This window comes from Chroicocephalus ridibundus, chromosome 2 (assembly GCF_963924245.1).
Source record: "Chroicocephalus ridibundus chromosome 2, bChrRid1.1, whole genome shotgun sequence".
In the NCBI taxonomy this organism is placed as follows: domain Eukaryota; kingdom Metazoa; phylum Chordata; class Aves; order Charadriiformes; family Laridae; genus Chroicocephalus; species Chroicocephalus ridibundus.
The window spans coordinates 50,068,757-50,091,791 of NC_086285.1; the positions used below are offsets into that span (position 1 = coordinate 50,068,757).

Consider the following 23,035-nt stretch of genomic DNA (forward strand, 5'->3'; position numbering starts at 1 on the left):
CCACCCATCAGTGGGATTTGCTGCAAAATGATTAACTGCCTTACCACCATCTGTGCTCAGGTCCCATTAGTAACCCAGGCATTTCAGCAGATCCCAGCCCTGCCCAGGCTAAGTCCAATTACGGCTTGCTGATTCATCAGTCCAGCTAAGCAAGCCTGGAAAACGCAACAGCTAACCAAACGCTCTCGGAACAAATTAACCTCTACAAAAAAAACCCTGTACGTCGTACCTCAGGAACAAATCAACCCCTACATAAACAGGCACTTCGTGTACTATCCCGCCAGCGTTAACTACCGACAAATACAGGGGAAAGCTCAGGTCAGGCCACAGCTGCTTTACGCAGGTTGCTGAACAATAGGCCCTTACCTTGCTTGCTGGCAGACACTGCAGATCCAAGCCTTCTCCTTCTTCTGGTAAGAACTGCAGCTCTTGCAGATGTTGTACTTGCAGTCTTGGCACTGTCGCTTGCTGTTGATAAGAAACGTGAAAGGGGAACAGCAGCGAATGCAGCAGTGCTCGTTGAACTTCTGCTGCTTGGAAAGGATGCTGCACTTGTTACCCTCTTCATCCAACTTCTGCTTCATTTCGCTGCAACGAAAAGCAGGAGAACAAAAATATAAACAACATTTCAATGGGAAACCTCCTCCTCTTTGCCCTTCTCCTCCTCCCACATCTTCATGTTACACTCCTCAAATAACTTTTGCAGGTGTGAAGTGTCAGAAATGCATATTCTAAATCCGGAACTGGGAAACAAAAACTCCTACATTCCCTGGAGTCACCTGTGGCCGATCCATTTAAACTCTCTGAGTCACGAGCCAGGGTAAACAATTTCCCTTCACTCAACTCCAGCGAGACAACCCTCAGGAGAGCCAGGCTGTTGCTCCAGGTACTCCAGCTGCGCAAAGCCATAGCGTTATTTGAGAATTCAGGGCTGCTTTGCGAACGTTTTACAAATCAAAAATCAGTCTCTAAAAGTCAAAAGGTTTGGTGCACGCTAATAAAAAACCCTACTGATTGACAGCTTTGAAAACAAAACCGTTAAGTTTGCTTTGTTCTGACCCATGGGGTCATATTATTCATAACAGCTCCAATTTGTCAAGGAACGTTAGTCACATACTTCATTTCAGGGACATTTGGGTGTTTTCCTAGTTTGGAGCAATACTGAGCCAACTGTTTGCGAAAGGGTTTGCAGACCCCCTCAAGTCTTCTGTATTCCAGCAGAAAAGCTCATTTATTAAAAAAAAAAAAAAAAAAAGAATAAATTGTATGTGTGCAGTATTCAGTAATTTGCTCTCTCCTGTTTTACAGTGCTTTTGGTATTTTACAAATTAGGCAATATATTCCACAATATGAGTAATAAAAAACATCCAGAAGGAACAGTTGTGTAAGTAAACAAGTCTGCAAACTCATCGCAGTTTCTGGCATATACAACTAGGATATACATTAAGAGAAAAAAATAGGATTCATGAAATACATGTTAAATAAAAGCTTGTAGAACGGCGTGCATGTACATATATTCATTCTTTCAATTTCTCATAATTAGTGGTGTCTACCTTACTATTTCAAATTGCTGATAAGAACCACTTGGAAGACCACAGCAACACAAAATTCTAAAGAAAATTTAAAGGTACCACAAGATATAGACTAAGTTGCAAGAAGACAGAATCATGACATGCTGACTTGCACTTAAATTAATGCTTAATGCTTGTTACAGGAAAGAAAGAACACACTTATTACATCTATACACATCATTATGAGCCAATCCTGGAATGTTAAAAAGGCTTGCATTACTGGGCTACACATCATCTTATTTGCCATTTCTGCCTCAGATTCATAACTCAAAATAAAATCAGCCTATTTCATGAAAGTCTGACAGGTCAGTTCTAAACCTCACGTCTAAAAGGCAATTAAGGCAGTGATCTACAGCATATCATTTTTTAACTTGCACATACCTCATATTTAACCATATTCCTGATACACACCTTTTATAAATTTAAAACTTCAAAACAATGTATGTTTCTGCTCTTTGTCCCCTGTACAAAGGTTTGGCTATCAGACCAGCTGCTCAAACCCAAGTAAATACTCTTTGGAGTTTCAAGTAAACAATATTTCTTTATGCTTTTTGTCCAGATGGTAAAACTTCCTTGTTTTTCCACATTTTTACAGAATGTTAAAGTTGAAAAAGGTAAGAGAATATCATGTAAGAGAGGAAATGTCTGAATTACGCAAGTCAAACTGGCTTCCTTGTGTAAACTGATGAAGTTATCCGACAGGTTAAATGGGATGGTCAGACTAGTTTTTCTTATCCCCGTTACTCCCTCCTACCATGGTACTACATGGACAGTCTTTCTAGGGGAACAGGAGTAGGAGCAAGCTGTTCCCTACGTCATTACTCCATCCACAGCACGCATCCGGATCCTGCTACTGCGCAGGAGGTCAGGCAGGAACCCTGGGTCTCAGAAGAGAAGCTGGTGAAGGGGAGAGCTATATGATACAAGGAGGATTTCTGGCACAGAGAGGAAGTGTCAGCAGCCCAAGATGCTGCAGTCTTTGCTTCAGGCCAGAGACCCCAGGCAGCAGATGCTGGCCTCCCCGTAAGATGAGAACGGTCGAGGTCAGGAGGAACAGTGAAAGAAGAGATTTTTGTCCTCATGCAGCTCTATTATCTCCCAGAATTAGTAACACTGATATTTTGGTAGTATCAGCCCGCACACTCAACATGCTCGGTGGTGTTTTGAACCCTCATTAGGGCTCTTATGCAGGATAGCAAAATAAACCGCAGAAGCGAAGCCACCTATTAAGGCACTACAATAATGCTCGCACGATATAAAAACAGGCAGTTTCGTTCACAACAGAGCTAATAAAGCCTGGTACATAGCAAAAGCTGAGCGCACTCTGAAGCCTTTTCATCACTATAGGCATTAATTACATCTCTCCTCTGTCTGGCTGCCAACATTCATTACAGCGGTAGGACCTTAATGATATTAAGGCATCTGCCTCACTGTTAAACAGGACTAAAATTGGCCAATGGATTCAAAAAGTCAATAGGATAGGGTTGGACAGGCTGGCAGGGAGAGAGCATGACAGAAAAAGCCTCATTTCCACAGGAAACCAGGCAGAACAGAAAAGAAAGCGATGCGCATCCCTCTGATGTCTGTAACAAATTAAGGCCCTCACGCGCTACCTGCCAAAGGCTATTCCAATTTCTATAAGGAGTCAAATAGCAAACGGGACTGTCAACAGGACTTGTCAGTTGAAGCCAAAAGGCTACTCTCCACACTCTTCCCTTGAAAGTAAAACACGGGTTTCCTATGAAAGCAAAGTGCTGCACAACACCGGCAGGCGACTGGATCTACCTGGTTTAAGGAAAATTACATAGTCAAAGGGAAAAGTAGGCTCTAGTTTACTCGCCGCAGTACTGAGAAAACCCCTCTTGCACGTGACTTCAGCTGGATAATCACCGTGAGCGGGATGATTAACGTGAGCTCCAATCTCAACACACTGAGAAAGTTTGTAGCGCTGGAATTCCGGAGGTACCAGTTGAAGTTTGAGGCATCCCGAGTTTGAAAGTCTCAGACTTTACCTTCAGGATGTTCAAATGGCTTGGTGCAAGAAGGTTGTTAACAACCGCCTAAGGCAAGAGCTTGCAGTCAACAGCACTGATCCTGTCATGTAGTGAAACTTGCTTCCAGAAGGAAGACAGACGCCTGTGCGGGAGCTTACTGACTTAGTTTCTGAGAGGCAGGTGGAACCGCACAGCCATTGCAAATATTCCCCCTTTCTACCCATGCAACACCATCTCCCTCAACCAAACACAGGCGAGGGGGGATGGACAGAGGAAAGAGGGAGAATGTGTGTGCGCTCACGGGCGCTCACTTCGTCTGACATTGCTTTCCCAAGGAGGGAAGTATAGGTATACATATAATATGTATGCAAATAAAACAAGCAACAAAGAGAGACTCTGCACAAAAAATTTCCTTTTGGGGAAAGGGTGGAAGCATGGGAACAACAAATGACAGAATATATTCAAATCACTGAAGTCGCAACTGACAGTGCTTGGCTATTATGGTTATGTGTAACACAGTAATAAGGATCTTTGGAGAAGAGAACTCCTGCGGTTTGAATGAATCTAAGATTGGATTTAGTTTTCTTTTTTGAGTGGTTGCATTTCACCGATTGCCTATAAATACAAAAGCAGCAACGAATGCTCAATAGGTACCCAACAAGTCTGTCACAAAGACTAATCCTGTCAAAGAACATTTTATTGAACTATAAATTCCAAAATATACAGATGCATATTTAGATTTTTCCAGAGACTTGCATTAATTAATCTGCAACAGTTTGAATAATAAATATGTAATTAATTTCAGTCAACGTTTTGGGTGATGGACCCCTGGCATCTAATCCCAACACAAAGTCAGGTTAGGAATGCTTTCTAGCATAATGCTTTGGATGTAGGTTTTGCTATCATATTCTGAGGGCAAATAGTCACCTTCCCCTCTTCACGCATTATGGTTTTTGTTGCCTTTTTTTTTTTTCTTCTTAAATTTAAATATCTTTCATTGTCATGTTCTTTTTCTTTTCAGTGTCCTAGAGGATTTTAACTGAAGTTGTGAGCAGTACGATATTCTACTTTGCTGGCTTGCACAGTGGTTTACCAATGACACAGTTGGTTAGGTATGATGTTATGCTGAAGACAGGTACCGCACAGCACATTGCAAGTGAGGACACTGCTGAAATGCTGCCGGGGAGTTGGGCAGACGTGCCGGACGTGTCATTGCATGACCGCTCCTCAACAGCTGGGCAGCAGCCCCTCTGAAATACCCTGTCGTCTAAGCCATCTTTGGACTCAATGAATTGGCAGCCCCTTTTAGTTTCTACAAGAAACACTGCATCAGGCTTGTAAAAATAGGACAAAACCTGGCAAACTGAAGCTACAGGATTGTTTTCCTTGCTCTTCACTGCCACGGATTTACAGAATGATTTATCCAAAGTCACCAGCTTTTTACATGCTTGGGTTTATCTGCTGTACAATAGCGGCAACGGTAAAACTCGCAATGGCAATAATAAACTTGTTTCATCTAAATATATAGCGAAATATAAATATATACAGAAGACCTTTACATCATCTTTCATTTAGTGACCATATAGTCCTCTCCACTGCGGTATTCTTGTAAGCAACATATTTAAATATTCACAGCAAATGGCCCTTAAAACTTTTTTTTAGAAGACCCGACTGCCTTATCTAGACAAAATTCCATTTCAAGTCACTCGTACAGTGTACAGATAATTGAGTTCTTACTTATTAGTAAGTAGGATAAGGTGTATTCGGTGCAGACCAAATGCTCTGTTTATGCTCTGGACAGGCTATTTTGGTGGGAGTTCAAACAGAATTCTTCAATGTTTGCTTAAACAATGCCTTCTCCCCTAATAGATTTCTTTAAAACAGTTGGTTGTTGTATGTAATTGCACCTCCTGAATACAGACACGCAAGTTTGTTTGAGAAAAGCTTTTCTGCTTTTTTCCCAAACCCTTCTTTATAAAAGTTATCTCTTTATTTTTTATTTTTTTTTTTTAACTGGCAGCGTGATAAGGATGCTTCTTGTTTCTCTGAGCTACAGTTTGATATTCACAAAGCTCAATGGCTGTAATTATTCTATATTTTAGTAAGTGAAACAAATCCTAGATGGCCCTGTATGCTTCCCCCCAAGAAGTGTTTTTGGGATTACATACTTAAGGGCTGTGGGCAGGTGGAGCTATAACCTCAAACTACAAAGTCAACAGTAAGACACGTGTTGGCAACTTGCCATAGTAAGTATAATACTGTGAGGCTTAAAAAAAGCTGGAAGGAAGCCTACGATGTGTTTGAGAAACGGATTAAAAAAAAGTCGTTGCTACATGTATAAGGCTAGGATGACCAAACTCCAAGTCTCTCCATTGCGGGTGGCAGCGGAAGGGAGTTCATGAAACAGCAGGACTGAAGGGCCATGGTCAGCTATATTACATTATAAAGCTAAATAAACCCACCTGTTTTCCATATAACAAGGAGAACAGTTCCTAGTGGAAACCTGACAGTTGGCTTGATTCACCCAGTGATTTGGGTAGTGGAACCACCGTCCCATTTTTTCTCCAACAGATCGGCAGTTGAAACATTTGCCTGAGATGTGGACGATTAATTTAGGTCTCTGCTCTATTCAAAGGAGACTTAGCATCCTCACTACCACCAACTTAAATGTCAGCTGAATGGCCTCCTCAGGCATTGTTCTTCATCTTTGATAAGACTACCATTCAGTTAAGTTATTTACAAACATTCACTGGAGCACGGAGCAAGACAGAAGCATAACCAAGCAGACAAGGCACCAACGAGGCCAAGACACCTTGCTTTAGTCTTGCCTTAGGAAACATTTAGGTATCCCACAGATTGCAGTGGGTCCTCAATGTCAGCACACTCCTCTGGAAGCTGGAAGATGAGATGAGGGTGTGCCCAGTGCGTTTTGTTCAGGAGTCCAGTTTTGGGAAGACTCTCCAATTAACCTGTAAAAAGCAGCCTCACACAGAGGCATTTATGGGAAAGCAATGGGACCACCACCACTGGCAGCAGCAGCAGGGACAGTCCTTTGGAAAGGATGCAACATGTATTCAGCTACAATGCAGCACGCCAAGCTCCAAGACAGAGTCTGTATAAGCCAGTCTGTCTGCCAGGCTCCCCCAAACCCGGCTCTCTGCTCTTCTCTAAGGGGATGTCTCCAACTATCGGACTATAGCCAGCTTGTGCCTCACGTCAATCTCCATTTCAGACGGGCACCTGCCAGTTTAAAGGCAAAGTCCAGCTGGTGAGGTTCCCATTTGCTCTGTTGCTTTTTTGGGTGATGGACAAATACAATTTTTCCCACTGTTTAACCACCTTTTATCTTCCTCAACAGAGAGCAGAGGTTAAATATTTTCTAGTTGCCTGCACAAGAAAAGAGGAAAATGGAGGGACAACGTTTCCATGAGTTAAAAAAATTCCCATTTCCTTCACGTCACTCCCTCCTGCCGAACAGAGGAGTAGCACTCTGACCACAAGTTATCAGACAGGCAGAAACCTTCTTCTTCAGTACTACAGATAAGGGTTTCTGTTCCCAGTCTTCTTAATTACATCACATCTATTTCATAACATAAACTACCTTTTATGCACTTGGCATTGGAGCCTTTTGTCCCTCAAACATTAGTGAGCAGGCAGCATACACCCTGCAAAGTGCTTTTCTTAGGGGAGCAGTCTTCTGCTCAGCTGCGTAACTGGTTGTCTCTCTGCATTTGTTTGCGCTATCTCACCTCTGAGGCTAGACGACGAAGCTTACCAATTTGTCTTAAAACTGGTTTTAATCTTAGTTCGATGACTGTTAAGAGCCTTAAGAGACCTTTTCCCTCCACAGAAGAGCATGCGTTCAGACACTCTTCTGGCCAGGCACCCCTCAGACTCACCTACCTGTACCAGCTAGTGAGACATTTCACTTAGCGTGAGATCTGGATTTCAACATAGTCTGGGGAGCAGGTGAACAAGTTCTGATGTGCCTGTTCCCAGCCTTTCAGAAAAGCCATTTTCACCAGCTGCATCTCGTGTTTTTCCACCATCACAGTCAGCCCAAGCCAAGCCTCTCCTATCCCTGCCCAGGAGTTAAGCAGCCGGAGCTGCCAAGTAGAGCTGCTCACCTGTTTCATCCCTTCCATGCTCTCTAGGACGCAAAGTATGGAACAGTGCAAATAGCGATGAAGCTATACGCTGACGGAGCCATACGTCTTTTCCCCCGTTACATACAGTAAGAACCAAATTCTTCCAGCAGGCGTATGCCTTGCTCACTATTTACTCTCTAACGGTTTATTCTTTTAGCTGCCTCTTCTTCTCAGGCAGTTGATTCTCCTCCATCAGGATGGGCATCCAACACAACTCCCTGGTCCCAGATAGTGCTACACCTTTTGTTTCTCTTATGTCTTTGCTAGATTGTCCCTGGTGAAACTTGCCTCTCTAAAAAAGCAGAGCACGGGATAGTACTGTGTCCCTTTACAGCAAATGCCAAGTGAATTCATTACCTTAAAATTACATCTTTTTTCTAGGCTCCTGTCAACACAGTCACAATTATGCCTCATGCTGTATTTAACGCTTTGTACGTCTATTAGTATTCTATACGTTGCTGGTGCTGTCAAAAAGCCATGCTAGTACACATGCAAACACACTGCTTGTGGTTGGCGGTCCTTTGAGGAACACACATCACTTTAATCTGTGCAGAGGGATATCGATTCTGCAGCAGTAACTGACTTACAGGGAGGATTAGACAGCAGGGAGCGCACCATAAATGGGGAGGAAGTAACATCAGAAAACCCCAAAGCAAAACACAAAGGCTTTGGGGGGAGACACGGGGATGGGACACCTCAGTATTCAAGCACTAACACGCGCATAAATATTTATGAGTCACTTGTATCAAAAATCAGGAAGATGAGTATTTCACACTCCAATTACTCCAACTGCAGTTGCATTCTCTTATCTAAGATCTTACTAGCATCTCTTAAGGGTTTTTTCTCTTCAGCTTTTAATTTCTATAAAATTAGTGTATATTCCTATCAAATCTCACTTTTTAATTTTTCTTTTCCTCTCTTTTTAAAAGTAGGAACACACACTGATGGCTCTGCATGTACGCTAACCGATGATTTTGTCCCATTAAATTCTTTCCAACTGTTGCCAAAGTCTTGCCCTTTTGTTGCTTAACTCAAAAGGCCTATGATGACATCCTATTGCCCTTAAGAATCAACGCTAAGGATTCAGCGACTACTGTGCATTCAGACCGAACGCTATGTCCATAGCATGCGCCATGTGGCTACCGACAGCATGAACCCTCTCAAGGGAACAGTAACAGAAGCGGACGTATGAAAGGTGAGCTGACTGGTGTGTAACTTCAGTGCCGTCAGAGATCTCATAGGACAGCAAAGCATTCAGGAGCTTAGAATAACTTACTTTTATGGTTAGGTAAGGTTGAGTGAGATACAAGAGTAAAATCCTACTTCAGTATTTTTTTTAAACAAGCCTTTGCAACAACAATGTGGAGACTAAATGGACTCCATATTACCCACCTGACATACCACATCTGCCTCGACTGATGTTCCTTGGAGCGGAATAAATTGACGCTAAAAGACAGATGTATACCCCACCTTTAAAAATACAGTTATCCTTCTACAATCTGAGACAGCACTGTAAAAAATAATCAGTTACCTGCATAAAATATCACAGATTCTGGGGATAATCTCTTTCTAAACCCAAAGAAATCCATCACAGTGGAAACACTGTTGGTTTTGGTTTTGGTTTTCTTTCACATTTGCAAACACTTCTGATAATGGGAAAACAATGACATTGACACCTTCATATTTCTTTTTAAATACCATAAAATAAATGTTCCGAAGACTAGCCTACGCTAATCACAGCTGAACCAATTACACTGCTGACAGAGCCAGAAAAATGCCAACATACTCAACACCTTTGTCTACCAAACGCATATCGGGCACCGCATTTGCTAGAGAGAGAACAGGTTCAGTCAGCGCCAAGGTGAGTTGTGGTTCACTTTCCCCAGACCAGTACCTTGCTTGTCGTACCAGGCTGCATCCCAATCTGTTGACAATTTCATGCTCAGGTGAAGCCGTTTCACAGAAAGAATGACTGGTGCTATGTTACTCTATAGGTGCCGTGCCAGTGGCTCTTCAGGGAAGTTTCCTTTTCTGTGTCTGGCACAAGCACAGTCAATCAGTATCTCTCATCAGCTGGAAATGACTGACGTGTCAGAGTGTAGATAAATGAAATAAACAATATACTGGTATTATTTTAAATTCCTTCCTCTTACTTTGTAAACCGTAAATTGTCAAGAGACACTGCATTTAACCGCATTTTCTTTTGTCGTATTGGGTATCACAGGAGCACAGACTGTGCACCACTTCTAACTGATAGGCTTTGAAACCTTCCGTGGGAAAAAGGGAGCAGTGAGGGAAAAGCAGGCCTTGAATTACAGAGCAGATTTTTGGGGGAGCGCTGGGGGACATCAGAAGCCTCCACAAGAAAGCTGAAATGATCTTTTCCAAGAAGCAGTGCTGTGAGTACAGACTCCTTTGCCCTCCCGTTCTAATACTGCCACACGAACCACGTGAAAATAAATCTGGGTTTTAACATCCTTTTTCCCTCACTTTTCTTTCTCCTCTACCCTCCTATCTCAGTTAGAGACCGCTCTGCATCCACGTAGGGTGTTCTGAGGTGAAATACTTCAGCGGTATTGGGAACAAGCACTTCTGGTGCAAGTGCAGGACCTTCTGGTTAAATGCTGGGTTTAACTGATTCATTGTGAAGGGCCAAAAGGTGTGCTCCCGTGTTGGACCATCAACCACAAGTGATCGTAAGTTAAGAAGATTTCTCCCTTTCTCACTCTTACATCCATATTGAACTGCTGACCATCACTATCTGAGCCTACGTGTCCAGCCAGCTCTCACGCACTCTACATAAATTCACCTGTACATGCCACAGCCTTGGCATGTGACTACAAAACAGTAAGCTTCCATTATTAACGTCAGCGTTTTGTGACACCTTCCTCTTAGATTACAAACACGTAACACTTCATTTTGTATTATCCTACCAAACATCCTAACAACCTCGCAAAACATCATTACAGTTTCACCACCTCTCTTACATGCCTTCCCTGATTTTTTCCTTACCACATTTGATAGTGATTTATAGTTATATAAACATTTGCTACATTCCCCTCTATCCCATTTCCTCTCGATGAACATCATTTTGCTCTCCTGAAGCATATTTCTCACTGCCTGTCTGGTATCTTTCTGTAACTAATATGTTCTTGCCCCTTTTTTACTTAATTATAGTCAAATTATTTTATCTTTCAATGTCCTTTCCAAAAATTCCCAGAAATACCAAGAAATCTATAGAATTGTGCTGAATCATCAGCATTGATAACTACTTACTACAAGTAGTTTATTTGACCTTATAAACTCTGCAGCCTAACAGCTTTCTATTCCCTACAATCTACTAAGGGATATCCTCCATATTCAGCAGCCAAAGCGTAGCTCTAAAAGTCTCTCTAATGCATTATTTCTGCACCAGTCATTCTCTATTTACCACTCTGCAGCTCAGAACAGTGCATTTCGTCCCATATTTAATCCTGTCTTTTTTCACCTTGTTGTACCAAGTGAAAAAAAAATATAAAAATAGTTTAACAGAATTAATTCTCAGGTGCATCTAATTTTAAAGGGATGAAAACTGAATTCCTGGCCATATTGACCAACTTCCTCTGAGCATTTCATGGTGTATTCATGATCAGTAGAAGAAAGCAAAGTATTCATCAAATGCTGGTATGCTCGTAGCCTTTATCTGCACTCCCTCCTCCCGTTTGTCACACTGTGCCTCTCCCCGTGCCCCTCTCCATTGGAGAATTCAATGCTGCTCCTATCAGGTCCTCACTTTCAGCACAAGGCCATCTTAAGCTAATGACCATTTTTACCCCTGTTGTTCATACCTGAAGAATAATAAATACAGACAAGCATTTGTAAGAATAAAGTATTGCTCAGCTCAAACAGACCAAAAATATTTCCTGAAAATATTTTTTAAATGTACGTACTCTTCCATCATACTTATGTGCAATACATTCTTTGCATCACTAGTGGCATCTGTGAGTCTACCTTTCTTCGGAATCCAATTTTATGTCCATAACAACTTGAAAAAGTTTCCTTTAAGAATAGAAACACGCCTACTACATTAAACAGTTCCTCTCCCAGTGCCATCTGGCTTGACCTTATAAAACACAATTCACAGCCTGGCTAGTGTACAGCAGGAGAGTAACTCAGACATCGGCACTGAAAATCTCTGAAGTATTCCCTATGAGTCATCCTTCCCTCTTCCTGGTTGGACTTCCAGAAACGCAGACCTACAAAGATTTACACTAGAATCAGCGTTGTTACTGAGTTACTATTATTTACTTCCCCCACGAGAAAATGAAGGGTGTCTTCCTCGACCCTTCCCACGGAACAAACAGCAGAATAAACTAGAGCAGGTGGCAGAACAAACAGCAGAGCTCGCTAAGGAAGCAGGTTTCACATCGTGACAAGTCATAGTGTCGGAGGGCTGTGTGTGTGTCGTTAGAAAAAAACAGCACACAGACGCTCATCCCACTTCACCCTCAGTCAAGATGAATAACGCTTCATAGGTAAGAGCCTTCTGCCTGATGAGGTTGGCTTCCAAGATTTACCTGTCCTGACCACTGCCCTCCCAGGAGAGTGGCTGCCGCTGTAGAACCCGGGTGGGACAGGAATGCTGGGGGAGCCGTGTTCTCCACAAGCATGGGGAACGCAACACAGACAAATCTGCACTATGTCCTTCCATCCCATCATCCATCAAGTATTTCGCCACTTCCTGTGACAACCACAGGAGCCCTTAACGTGCCACAAGAAGAAAGCTCTGTAGGCCATCCTGGTAACAGGGGGTTGTTTCAGGTGAAACTCCTATGCAGTTCTAGGAAGCACACCAGGCTATAACTGCATAAAAAAGAAAGAAAAGCCTCAGAGCAAGAGGTTCCTACGAACTTGGTTTCAGAGTGAATTCCTTGCCAATTCCATCACTTAGCTCTGTATTTTCAGCAGGTCTGCATGCACACAGCTCCTAAAGTCCACTTCCCTAGTCCAGCTCCTCTTCATGCTGCCCATGCTCCCAATGCACAGTAAATTCCGTTCTTAGATATTCTACATAGACTCTGCAATTCAAGGAGGTTAAAAATTGTAAGCCCTGTAGTTCCAAACAATCAACATAATACGGGTCAAGAAATAGCAGCTTTATATTTTTAGTAAATTTAAGCTTGTAAACAGTGATGATTTTTAAGTATAGAAATTTTTTACGATAACCATGTAGGTTTTGTTTGTTTGTTTTAAAGACAAAGACTTATAAGCTTAAAATTACCACATAATCCTATTGTACACAAGACGGTGTTTTTTGGCAGACAAAAACCCACAGTATCTGCTTTCACGGAATGTGTTTTATATTTAAGATGATACGTTACCCCAGTGTGGGTTCATATCAACAATATTAACACCTTCTGGAAGTAGTATCCTGTCACTTATTACAAACCAGACAAATCTCTGCCAAGGGGCAGGAAAAATATCGACAGCATCTTCATCTCCCTGTGCAAAAACGCAGATTTAAGGTAGTCCTTTAAAAGGTATTGGCATATGCTATTGCTATAGTAACACCAGCATTTAACAAAGATACAATCTTCATTTAACACTGTTACAATACTTCGGATATCTCACCCAGTTCATGTTCTTAACTTCATCCAAAAGCTTTTTATTATGGGAATGTTTCTGCAAATTTAATAGCACACTGATATTTTAACATATAAAGGAATATACAGTTATGGAATGAAAGTAAATCAGTGAGCAACCACAAAAAATATAAAAAGCTAATAATTTGGAATTTATTTAGAAAATAATGGTATTCATTTTGCAGCTGCACTTACAGTCACAGCTATTTAGCTTTACTCTGCGTACGTGTGTGAGAATGCATGCATACACATATAGATAAACTGCTTTATTCAATATCCCTTCCAAGTGAAGGGTGGGAACCTCACCCACCTAGTACTCTCCATACCCCATCCCCATGGAAACATAATACTAAGCGCTGTCCTAGAAAAGCCAATTCAGCTATAAAAGAGGAAACACAACCAGGTTACCAGACTAGTGGGATACAAGGATATTAAATTAAAGTCCTCTTGTGCAGATGCTCCCGCAGCTCTACATATCCCAGTAATTCTTCCTCAGTCCTTGAGAGTATGCCTCACCCAGGCCACAGAAGGCTACATACAGTAGACTTTCCCAGAGGGGAGGAAGGATGCAGGGGACCATCAGAAATCTGCATTTTTCATTCCTCCTCTAGATTAACGTGTGCTCTCTGCTTCTTCCCAATTAGGTATCTATCAATCTGAAGTACAGCAAATGTACTCCAGTCGGATGTTTTCGGTGAATGGTAAAACAATTGAAGTAACCCAGAAGCTTTTGAAAAATGGAAATTCGTCTAATCCAACAACTCGAACTCACAAATATTTTCAGAAAGATGATTAGGTGGTAAATATTTGGAAGACAGAATGGTTTTTCAACGTCCTTCGCTGTTTTAAAAATTACGTGCTTTGAAATTTTAAAGTGTCAGGTTTTGTTCTGACTTTTTCCTAATAAACGAGTTCAAAGAACTGTTCCGTAGATACTGCCATTCAGGTATCTAATGCCTTCTCTTCTCTCCCTCATGCATTTTCTCTCTCCAAAAGTAGCAGATGGAAGAGATCTCCCTTGCGTGGAGCTTATGGCACAGTCAGACCCCAGACTTGGTTCATGTACTTTGCACAGACCCTCAGGCTGTGTCTGAATTTGCAGCTAATTCAGCACACCAAGAGCAGATCAGTAGACTGAATTAGTGCTGAAGGCTACACCTACACAGTATGTGGTTCAAGTACGTTTGCTTCAGGGAAGACAATCTGATTCCTTGGACCAAATATTCCCATGTTGCAGACAGTTCAAACCTGTCTTAAGGCGCGATTCATTGGTTCAGAGACCTATCTGTTCAGCGGGGGGAGTTTATAACCAAATAGGGCACATTTGGTGAGCCCCTGGATATAAGTTTCGGCTTAGTTTCTTCCAGAAGGAATCTAGCTTGTGCACACCAAAACCAACCTGTCACGTAAACTGTGGTAAATGAGGATGAGTAGGTTTGCTCCCAAACTGCACCACTGCTCTAAACTGGAACGCTAGCGTAAATGTGGTCACAGACAACTAGCAGAGCCAATCTCAACAAAGATACCTGGAGTAGGTGACTTTTCATTAGCAGGTCTACAGCAGCATTGTCTACTGAATTTGGAAGAATCATTCCGATACCTGCAACAGGCATAGCCGTTGATCACATGCAGCTAAGTTTTATATGTTTCTGTATCTACCTTGCTGACAGTTAACAGAGATGCATGATGCTGACTTATAAAGACACATAAGAAGCAAGAACCAGACACATAAGAAGCAAGAAGTAGTTTCTGAATAGGAATTCTTTCTCATTTTTTAAAAAAAAATCACTTGTCCACAAGAATTGTGCATGGGTTTTTAACAATACTCTTTGAAACATCATTAGAGTAACGCACACCTGCTTGATATGTTTCAAGACTTATCCTGAATTGCTATACTTAAAATTTGCCTTCATAAAGCACTACCAATAGGATCCTAATGTGCACCCATTAGTCTGAAATACCTTTGAACATAACCGATCTAATTCTCGATAGCATTGCATCAGTTCATGCCAGTGTCACTCCACAAATCCCATCACCGCTGTGGTACAGTAGGGCAGATGGGGTAATGGAACAAGGAGCCAAAAGCTACAGCTTTTGTGGCTACAGCCTGAAATGCTACCAGAAGGTGGTCAGACTGTCAGCTTTTGTTCAGTAGCACAAAAATGGGTACAGAGTAACCTGGGGATTCTCTCAGGAAAACACACAGTCATTTTCTCAGATTTTTCTGCTGCCTTGCAGACTGTGCTTCACTCAAATCCTCCTTCCCTCACCACGCTTCCAAACAAAACCAAAACTCTACCAAGCCACTTACCTCTTTGGTAAATGTAGCTTGGATTTACCTTCTGGGCTGAGCTGCTGGACTGACCGTCTGTGGGCAGAGGACTGCCAGCAGATAGTCCCCTCCTAAACCTCTCCCTGTGGAGTTGCACTGATGTACCATCACCTGAATTACAGACCAAATCTGCTTCTGATGCGTGACTGTCAGTGATTTGAAGTTAAATACATCAACAGGAGAACTGTTGGTTTAAAAGTAACAATTTGTTCTCAAAACCAAACATCTATTCTCAAGGTGAAAAAAAAAAAAAAAGAAAAAGAGAGAATACGAAACACTAATCTTTCAAAATAACCAGAATACAAAAGCACTGTCATCTCCATAAATGCAGGATGACAAAACTCATGTAATTAAGTGGTCACAAGGGAATATCTCTGTAAGTGAAATATCTGTTGACTTATAACAAATAATGAAATGCATTTAATTAAATTTCAAGTGGAGGAAGCTCCTCCAATGGGCACCATAACAATACAATTTGTATTAATTTAATGACTAAAGAATCTAGTGCTGGCAAAACAAATATTTCTTTTTAATAAATTAATTGCTCTTTTCAGTTTTATATATAGTTGCAACTATGTGAAAAGACTAAGGAGTGACCAACTTCATGCCAGTGGACATTCTCCTTCAAAAGGGTCCTAAAAACGCATATCTAACCAACATTTTACTGCTTAGAAAAGGGAAAAAGCGTAACTATGTTTTCTATAAATATTCCCTAACTGTGGAGGTGCTTTCCACTTGAAATGTGTCTGTCTCAACAGTGCGATTTGGGTGCAGGAGGGTCAAAGCTTAGCAAAGCACATTTTCCTGCACAATCCTGTGTTAAATAAAGGGGGAGAAAGGAAGGTTCTTTTATTAAAAAGTGATGATTATGGCAGGTTGCAGTGCAACACCCAGTGACGCACTACAGACTCCTCCTGTGACGTGGATGCCACAAGCAAGCAAGAGGGCTGTTGGAATAAGGGCACTTGCACTTCGGTTCCAAGTTGGATGCAGACAAGGATGCTGCCTTGACGCTCTCTTACAGCATCAGAACGGAGTAAGTATTCCTCCCCTACAGCCCTACAAACACTTTTTTTCCCATTCCTTTCTGCAGAAAGCAAAGCAATCACAATTTATTTTTCGTTTGTTTGTTCACTTCTATAGTGCCCCTCCCCCCCCCCCCCCCACTTTTTACAGCTTTTACACTTCTATGTATTTTCTGGCTGTAGCACAAACATCCTGGAAAAGGTGCAAGGTTAAAGCCAATCCACAAAATACAGCATGCAGGGTCAAAGGCAGGCCACGAGAATCAAAACTCCAGCAGTCATCCCCACAAGCAGGGGCGAAAGCAGCATGCAATCAAGAGTTAGTTGCTGGCAAATCAGCAGCCACTTATATTCAGTCAAGAGCAAGAAAAATACAGGCAAACATCAAGATATAGCAAGATGATGGTTTTCTTCTCTTATGGGGTATACAGTTTTTCACCCAATTCCATACTACGCTGCTAGACAGCTTTCAAACCCCTGTTCTAGACCGAGGGTGCAAATTTCAGTTACTACAGCAGTATGTGTATGTCAGACATAAAAAGAAAGTATTTTAGTACTTACAGCAAAACACAAAAATCCCCTAAAAAACTTGATTGACAGCCAATTATTTTTACCAAGAAAAAAAATTGCACAAATTCTTGCCTAAAGGCTAATTACAAAGAACATTTTTGAGAGCTCTAAAACACAAACTGAGATGCACCGATACTTACAATCAAGGACTCTGAGCAAAAAAAATGAAAAACTTTGGAGGAATTCAGTACACTGGTTTTATCTAAGTAACTACAAAAGCAGAGAAAACAAAAGCTCAGGGTACAATCAATAGTTTATAAATCAAAGCAAAGCTTTACTTCAAAAAACAGATGCAGGCTTGAGAAGAGCAGTTGATTTATAAAAACCATTATTTGAAATCAGCAAGCAATTAAAGCAAAGCATTTCTCTTTCTGCTATATGGGCAAAGCGCACACAGGCTGTAAAATACACAATCAATGATGGAGGCAGCTGTTTCACCTGAAATATTCCACCCTTGCAGGAAATACTGGAGTTAACGATTCCCTTGATTGCAGTTCAGTCCATTTTTTGAACAGTGCCACCACAGAGACTGTGTCCAAGAAGTACTTAAACCACTCTACACATACAGTTAAGTTTCCCAGCTCACTTAAAAGCTGAATCTATCTCTAACTTTGCAGAAATACCAGCTCAGACCTCAGTGCTTGTGTTCTAGCATGGTGTCCAGGTTTGGGGTGGGGCAGAGCCAACTTTCTGTTCAGTGAGGGGCTCTTGCTCGTACTGCTGTGGCAGCCAGGGTCACTGACTGGGTTGTTTACTGTGGGGAGGAGTGGGCAGGTCAGGGGACCCAAACTGACCGAGCCGGTGTTCCATCCCACCCGCCATGCTCAGTATAACAGCTGAGGGAGCAAAGGGTAGGTTCTTCTTCTCCAATGGTTCTTCTTAAGTGGGCTGCTTCTTCAGTGACTGACATCTGAGGAGGACCCCGTCAGCTCATTTGCCTTTTGATCCCAGTCAGTGTGTTCCAGTTCCCATTTGTCACTGAGTCCAGTCTGGAACTTCCCCAGTGCCTGCCAGTGACATCTCCCTGGGAACTTGATCTGGTTTTGTATGTATTTATTTACATTGTATCTATTTCATTATACCCTTTATTTTATTATTAATTTTTCATTAGTTTAGGGTTTTTTTTTCTAAACTCATAACTCCCTTTATCTCTCTTCTTCCTCTCCTTGGAGTGAGAGGTGGGGGAGACCATCTGTCATCTTGTCATTGGCCAACCCAGCCCACACCATGACACATGGGAAGTTACAAAGACCAGACATCATATTCATCATGTCATCAACTCCAGCACCTAAACTTATGTGAAGGAGTTACACCACCAAAGTTACTCTACCAAGCTTTCCGCTCTCCCACCTCCCAGCCTTCTGCAGATTTTTCACAGAGCTCTCCTAACTTCTTTTAATCTTCTATTTCATTGATGATGAAGAAGGTATTTTCTGATAACTGAAAATCCCCACAAGGAACATCGAAAGCCCTCAAAAATAAGCAGAGATCATTATTCATGTTCCTTGGTGTTATTTATCTGCTGAGAGAGATCAAGGAAGCCAGATATCTGCTAAAAAGGCTTTATAAAAATTCACAGGTCGTGTGGATTGGTTTCTCAAGATTCAGCATCACTAAATGCAGAAAGGAAATGCAATAGCTTTAGGTATGTATAGTCATGTACAAAAAAACATCGCTCAGGAATAATATAATAGCTTGCCTAACAACAGGACACTGTACAAGGCTAGGACAACCAAAATATGAGGGAGAAGAACGTGTATTTGATGCCTAGTCTTCAGCACTAAATCCTGATCTTACTAGTTCTGGAGGAGCATTTGGATGGCAAACTCAGAGATACCCTGCTGAGCTTACCGGGGTTAAAATAAGGGACCAAAGCTAGATTTGCAATGGAAGCATGAAGGAAGAGGCATTAAGGAATAAAAAAAAGGGTTAACTATGGGCATATTCAGAGCTCTTCTGACTCTTAATACTAGTAAAATCTTCTCCCCAGAAGTTTTCATACCCAGAATGACCACAAATCCTGACTCTAATCATTAAATTGCTGAAAATGAGAAATGAGCCTAACTTGCCCTTGAAACGTGAACTAAATAATCTGGTACTTCTACTACAATTACACAAACCAAAGGCCAGAGAGACTGAAAGATCTGAGGCTGCTCTGTTTTACATGATGTTGTATAACAAGGAAGCAGAGATCGAAGCGTGGTTTTGTCAAGCTCTTAGTTAGGATACAATTAGATTTCAGCCACAACAGCATCTGTCTGGCACGTAGACGTAAACCATGATGACTTGGGGCAACATGACCAGACATACAGGAAATTAGGCACTGCCAGTGAAGGTAGCCTTGACAACCCAGAAAAACAGTTCTCTGACTTGTTCATGTAAAGCACTGTGACGCTGCGTCCCCTCACGATCGGCACCCAAGTCAGCTAGGTGAAAAGTAAGCCAGATCCCTGAGTTCGAGATTCTTGAACGCTGCAAGCAGTGAGACTTTATACACGTCTCATTATACATAAAAGGATCCATGGGTGGAGGGAAGTTTTTAAGAGATGTTATGGAAATAATTACAGAGGCCCAAGCTATGAGGTAAACTATAGTCCTTCATCTAAAGTAGCCTGGCTGAAAAGTCCAACTAACAGACTGGTGATCTGCATCGTGCGCATACCACGGATGATGCTAAGAAAAGGAAAATCTCCAATGTCAGTGGGCTTACGTACCCACTTTGGCTTTGCCTCTGCAACACATCGCCAGGTTATCGCCATTGTCAAAAGGTACCTTGCAGGTCCTGTCCCGAGAAAATCGAGGTTCTTGGTGACAAACAAATGCTTTGCAAAGTGAGTACAACTCCAGGAAGGATGCAATAGATGCAGGCGTATCCTGCAGTAGCTGAGTGCCTTGGAGCAGCCTTGTAAATAAACAGCACACAAACTTTGCTGTCTCGGATTAAGCAGGGACACTTCAAAGGAAAAGAAAGGGATGACTCATTGATCTCACCACTACCATTCCTGCATGAATCTGAAGGCTCACATAGGACAGATTGCCAGCAGTTACACCTAATAGCTGGAAAATAAAGAGACTAATCTTAAATAACACTCAATAAAGAAATAAATATAGTGATCCTGTAAAGGCAAGCAGCAGTTGCAGAGATTTTCTAGTTGTACAGTGTCCAGCTAAACCCCAGAACACAAGCAAGCAAAGCAACAAAAAACCCACTATCATCATTAGGTTTGGTCATCCGCACACTCTGTTCAAGGCGAGCTTTTCAAAATTACGTTCTGAATATTTTCAATCTGGGTAGGTTTAAAAGAAAAAGCTCACCACATAAAATACAAATGCTCACCTCTTACTGGAGCGTTATTTTCTTTGTTAATATTAAAGTAATTCTTATTCAAATCCTTGTTATTTACTCATTATGATATCTATGTGTCAAGATGAATACTTACAGGTGCACAGATATACATGAACGTCAAATCATACTTTCATATGCACTGCATATAACTTGAGCTGGATGATTAAGATCAGATTTTTGGCTTCCTAGCTATGGTATGTAGAATGACAGGTGCTTTAAAGGAGCTTGTTTTCTAGTGATAGCTTAGCACTTCTTGAAAACCAGGTCCCTTAAATTTCCTTCTCTCCTCTCTCAATACCTCAAATTTCAGAGATCCAAAGCACAGGTCAAGTAGAACTTTTTACCTTGTTAATTCATAAAATATCAGCTTTTGTCACACCCCATTGGAACGGGTTATATTCAACACACTATATCTTACCCAGAATATTTGCAGTTATTTCTATCTTAAACAAAAGTATACCACAAATATCCAAGCAGAAGAAAATGCTGCACTGAGATAAACAATTTTCTTTAAACTGCCTGTACTGTGCGCAGATGAGAAGTTTCTTCGGAATCTTTTAAAAAGTCTTCAATGACTTCAACTTCTTCAGAATCCTTAATGATAAAATATTTATTTACAACAGGGTAGAAATCCCCAGATTTATTATTTAATCAGAAGAACATAAAGGGAAATTTATAGAAGATCAAAGAAATACAGATGCAGTAAGAAATGCAGTAAGCTACGTAAATTGGATAAACATTTTGAAATATGCATTATATGCCTGTTACATTTGTGTGCATCCAATTATAATAACCAAAATCCCAACCAAACCCCTGAGAGTATGCAAGTATTTTATTTAAGGAAGTCTTATGATCTGTTTAGTGAAGCACAAGTGACTCAGATTTTGACTTCCTGGTTTACCCTACTGAAAAAAAAAAATAAATCAATAAAGCCCCCAAACATGTAATCTAAATTTAACCAGTTTTAATTAATTAATTTAATTATCACATCTAAGATTGATGGGGGCTTTCTTTCCCCTTCACTGAAATAAGAGCCTAATTCAAGCCATTTCGCACAACCCACGCAGGTGACCTAACATGAGTGGTGTCAGCACCTACTCCAGTGCTTTAATATTACACAGTACATCAGATACGGCAAGCACAACAGAATCTGCTGTTTGGAAGCAATGAAAGAAGGAAAGAGTAACGCCATTTGTTTTAATTAGCAGGCTGTGAATTTTAAGGTGTCTCTGGCATCTCAGTGCCAATTATCCTGGTATGTACTATTCTATCAAGCCACCGAAAGTGTTTCATTCAGGGTAATCATATAATTCAGAAGCTAAAGCTATGTAAATTTCCTTCAAGTCAGTGAAAATATTACCCTCCAGCACAGGGAGATATCTTTCTCCAGCTTGGACATATTTTCATATTAAAACACACTATTTAAAATTCAACATTTTACTCCGGGTACTCTTCCCAGAGCTCCAACGTTGCTACTTGATTAACTGCCTCGCAGTGATTTTTACTTTCATTCAATGCCCTGCGTGTTTGCAGCTAACAGTATATATGATGTGACACTGCCAAAAGAAACAACTTTACCCCCACTTCCCACCCACGCCCCACCAAAAAAGCCCCGTATAACAATACAAAAGCAAGTGCCCAAACCAAGCTTCATTCTTTGTTTCAGCAACAGGACCAAATCACAGCAAAGGTTCAAATCTGCCTTTAAAATTAGGCATTTGACTAAATAACCTTTTACTCCCCTGTTACTTTGCACTACAGAACCTTGCTTTAGCAGGAACAACCTGTTGAATTGCCCCTCAGAAGAATGGCCCTTCCACCAGCTCTGATGCGAGGAAAATTTTCACAGCGACCCATTACTGGTCTCAAAAATATTCTTCTGAGAGAGGAAGGGGACGCTGTGCCTTCCCAAAGGCCGAGGCATTGCACCCTCCTGCTGTCTCTCCACTCACAAGAGAAAGTGGAAGTCGAAGGGAGAAGCTGCTTTAACTGTTATTTCTCCATAGCTCCAAGGCTACTTGCTATTACTCCTTTTCCCTTTGTTTCCCCTTCCTGTTTTTTCTACCTTCTGCTAATGCAGAATCCATCCTGTAGTGGATGCAAGCAATGACCACACACACAGCTCTTCTCACGTGGGGCTTTGTGTTGGCGCATCCGGAAAAGAAGTCATGGCAACTGATGCATTTCCGAGAGCATCCATACTGCTCCACAGATGCACGCCCAGGAATGTTTACTTCATCTTACATTAGGCCAATCTACACAGCAACGATTCCCATTTCATCCCACATTTCCAGCTGTTGCTAATAGAAAAGAAACCATGAAGGTGTCATTACAGTATTGCCCTCTGGAAATAAACTTCACCACTGCAAAATGCTCATTCACTCAACTATCGCTCAAGACATACTGCCTCTGTTACATTTTTCACCCA

The 23,035-nt window shown here is 41.5% G+C and overlaps 1 protein-coding gene across 2 annotated transcripts in view; it reads right to left on the reverse strand.

Annotated features, from left to right (window-relative positions):
- MYRIP (myosin VIIA and Rab interacting protein) overlaps positions 1-23,035 on the reverse strand; it is a 234,007-nt gene that overhangs the window by 120,972 nt on the left and 90,000 nt on the right. For both annotated transcript variants that reach the window (XM_063325386.1, XM_063325385.1), the window contains exon 3: positions 367-588. In XM_063325386.1, the coding sequence (XP_063181456.1) occupies positions 367-588 (222 nt within the window). The remainder of the gene's footprint in view (positions 1-366; positions 589-23,035) is intronic.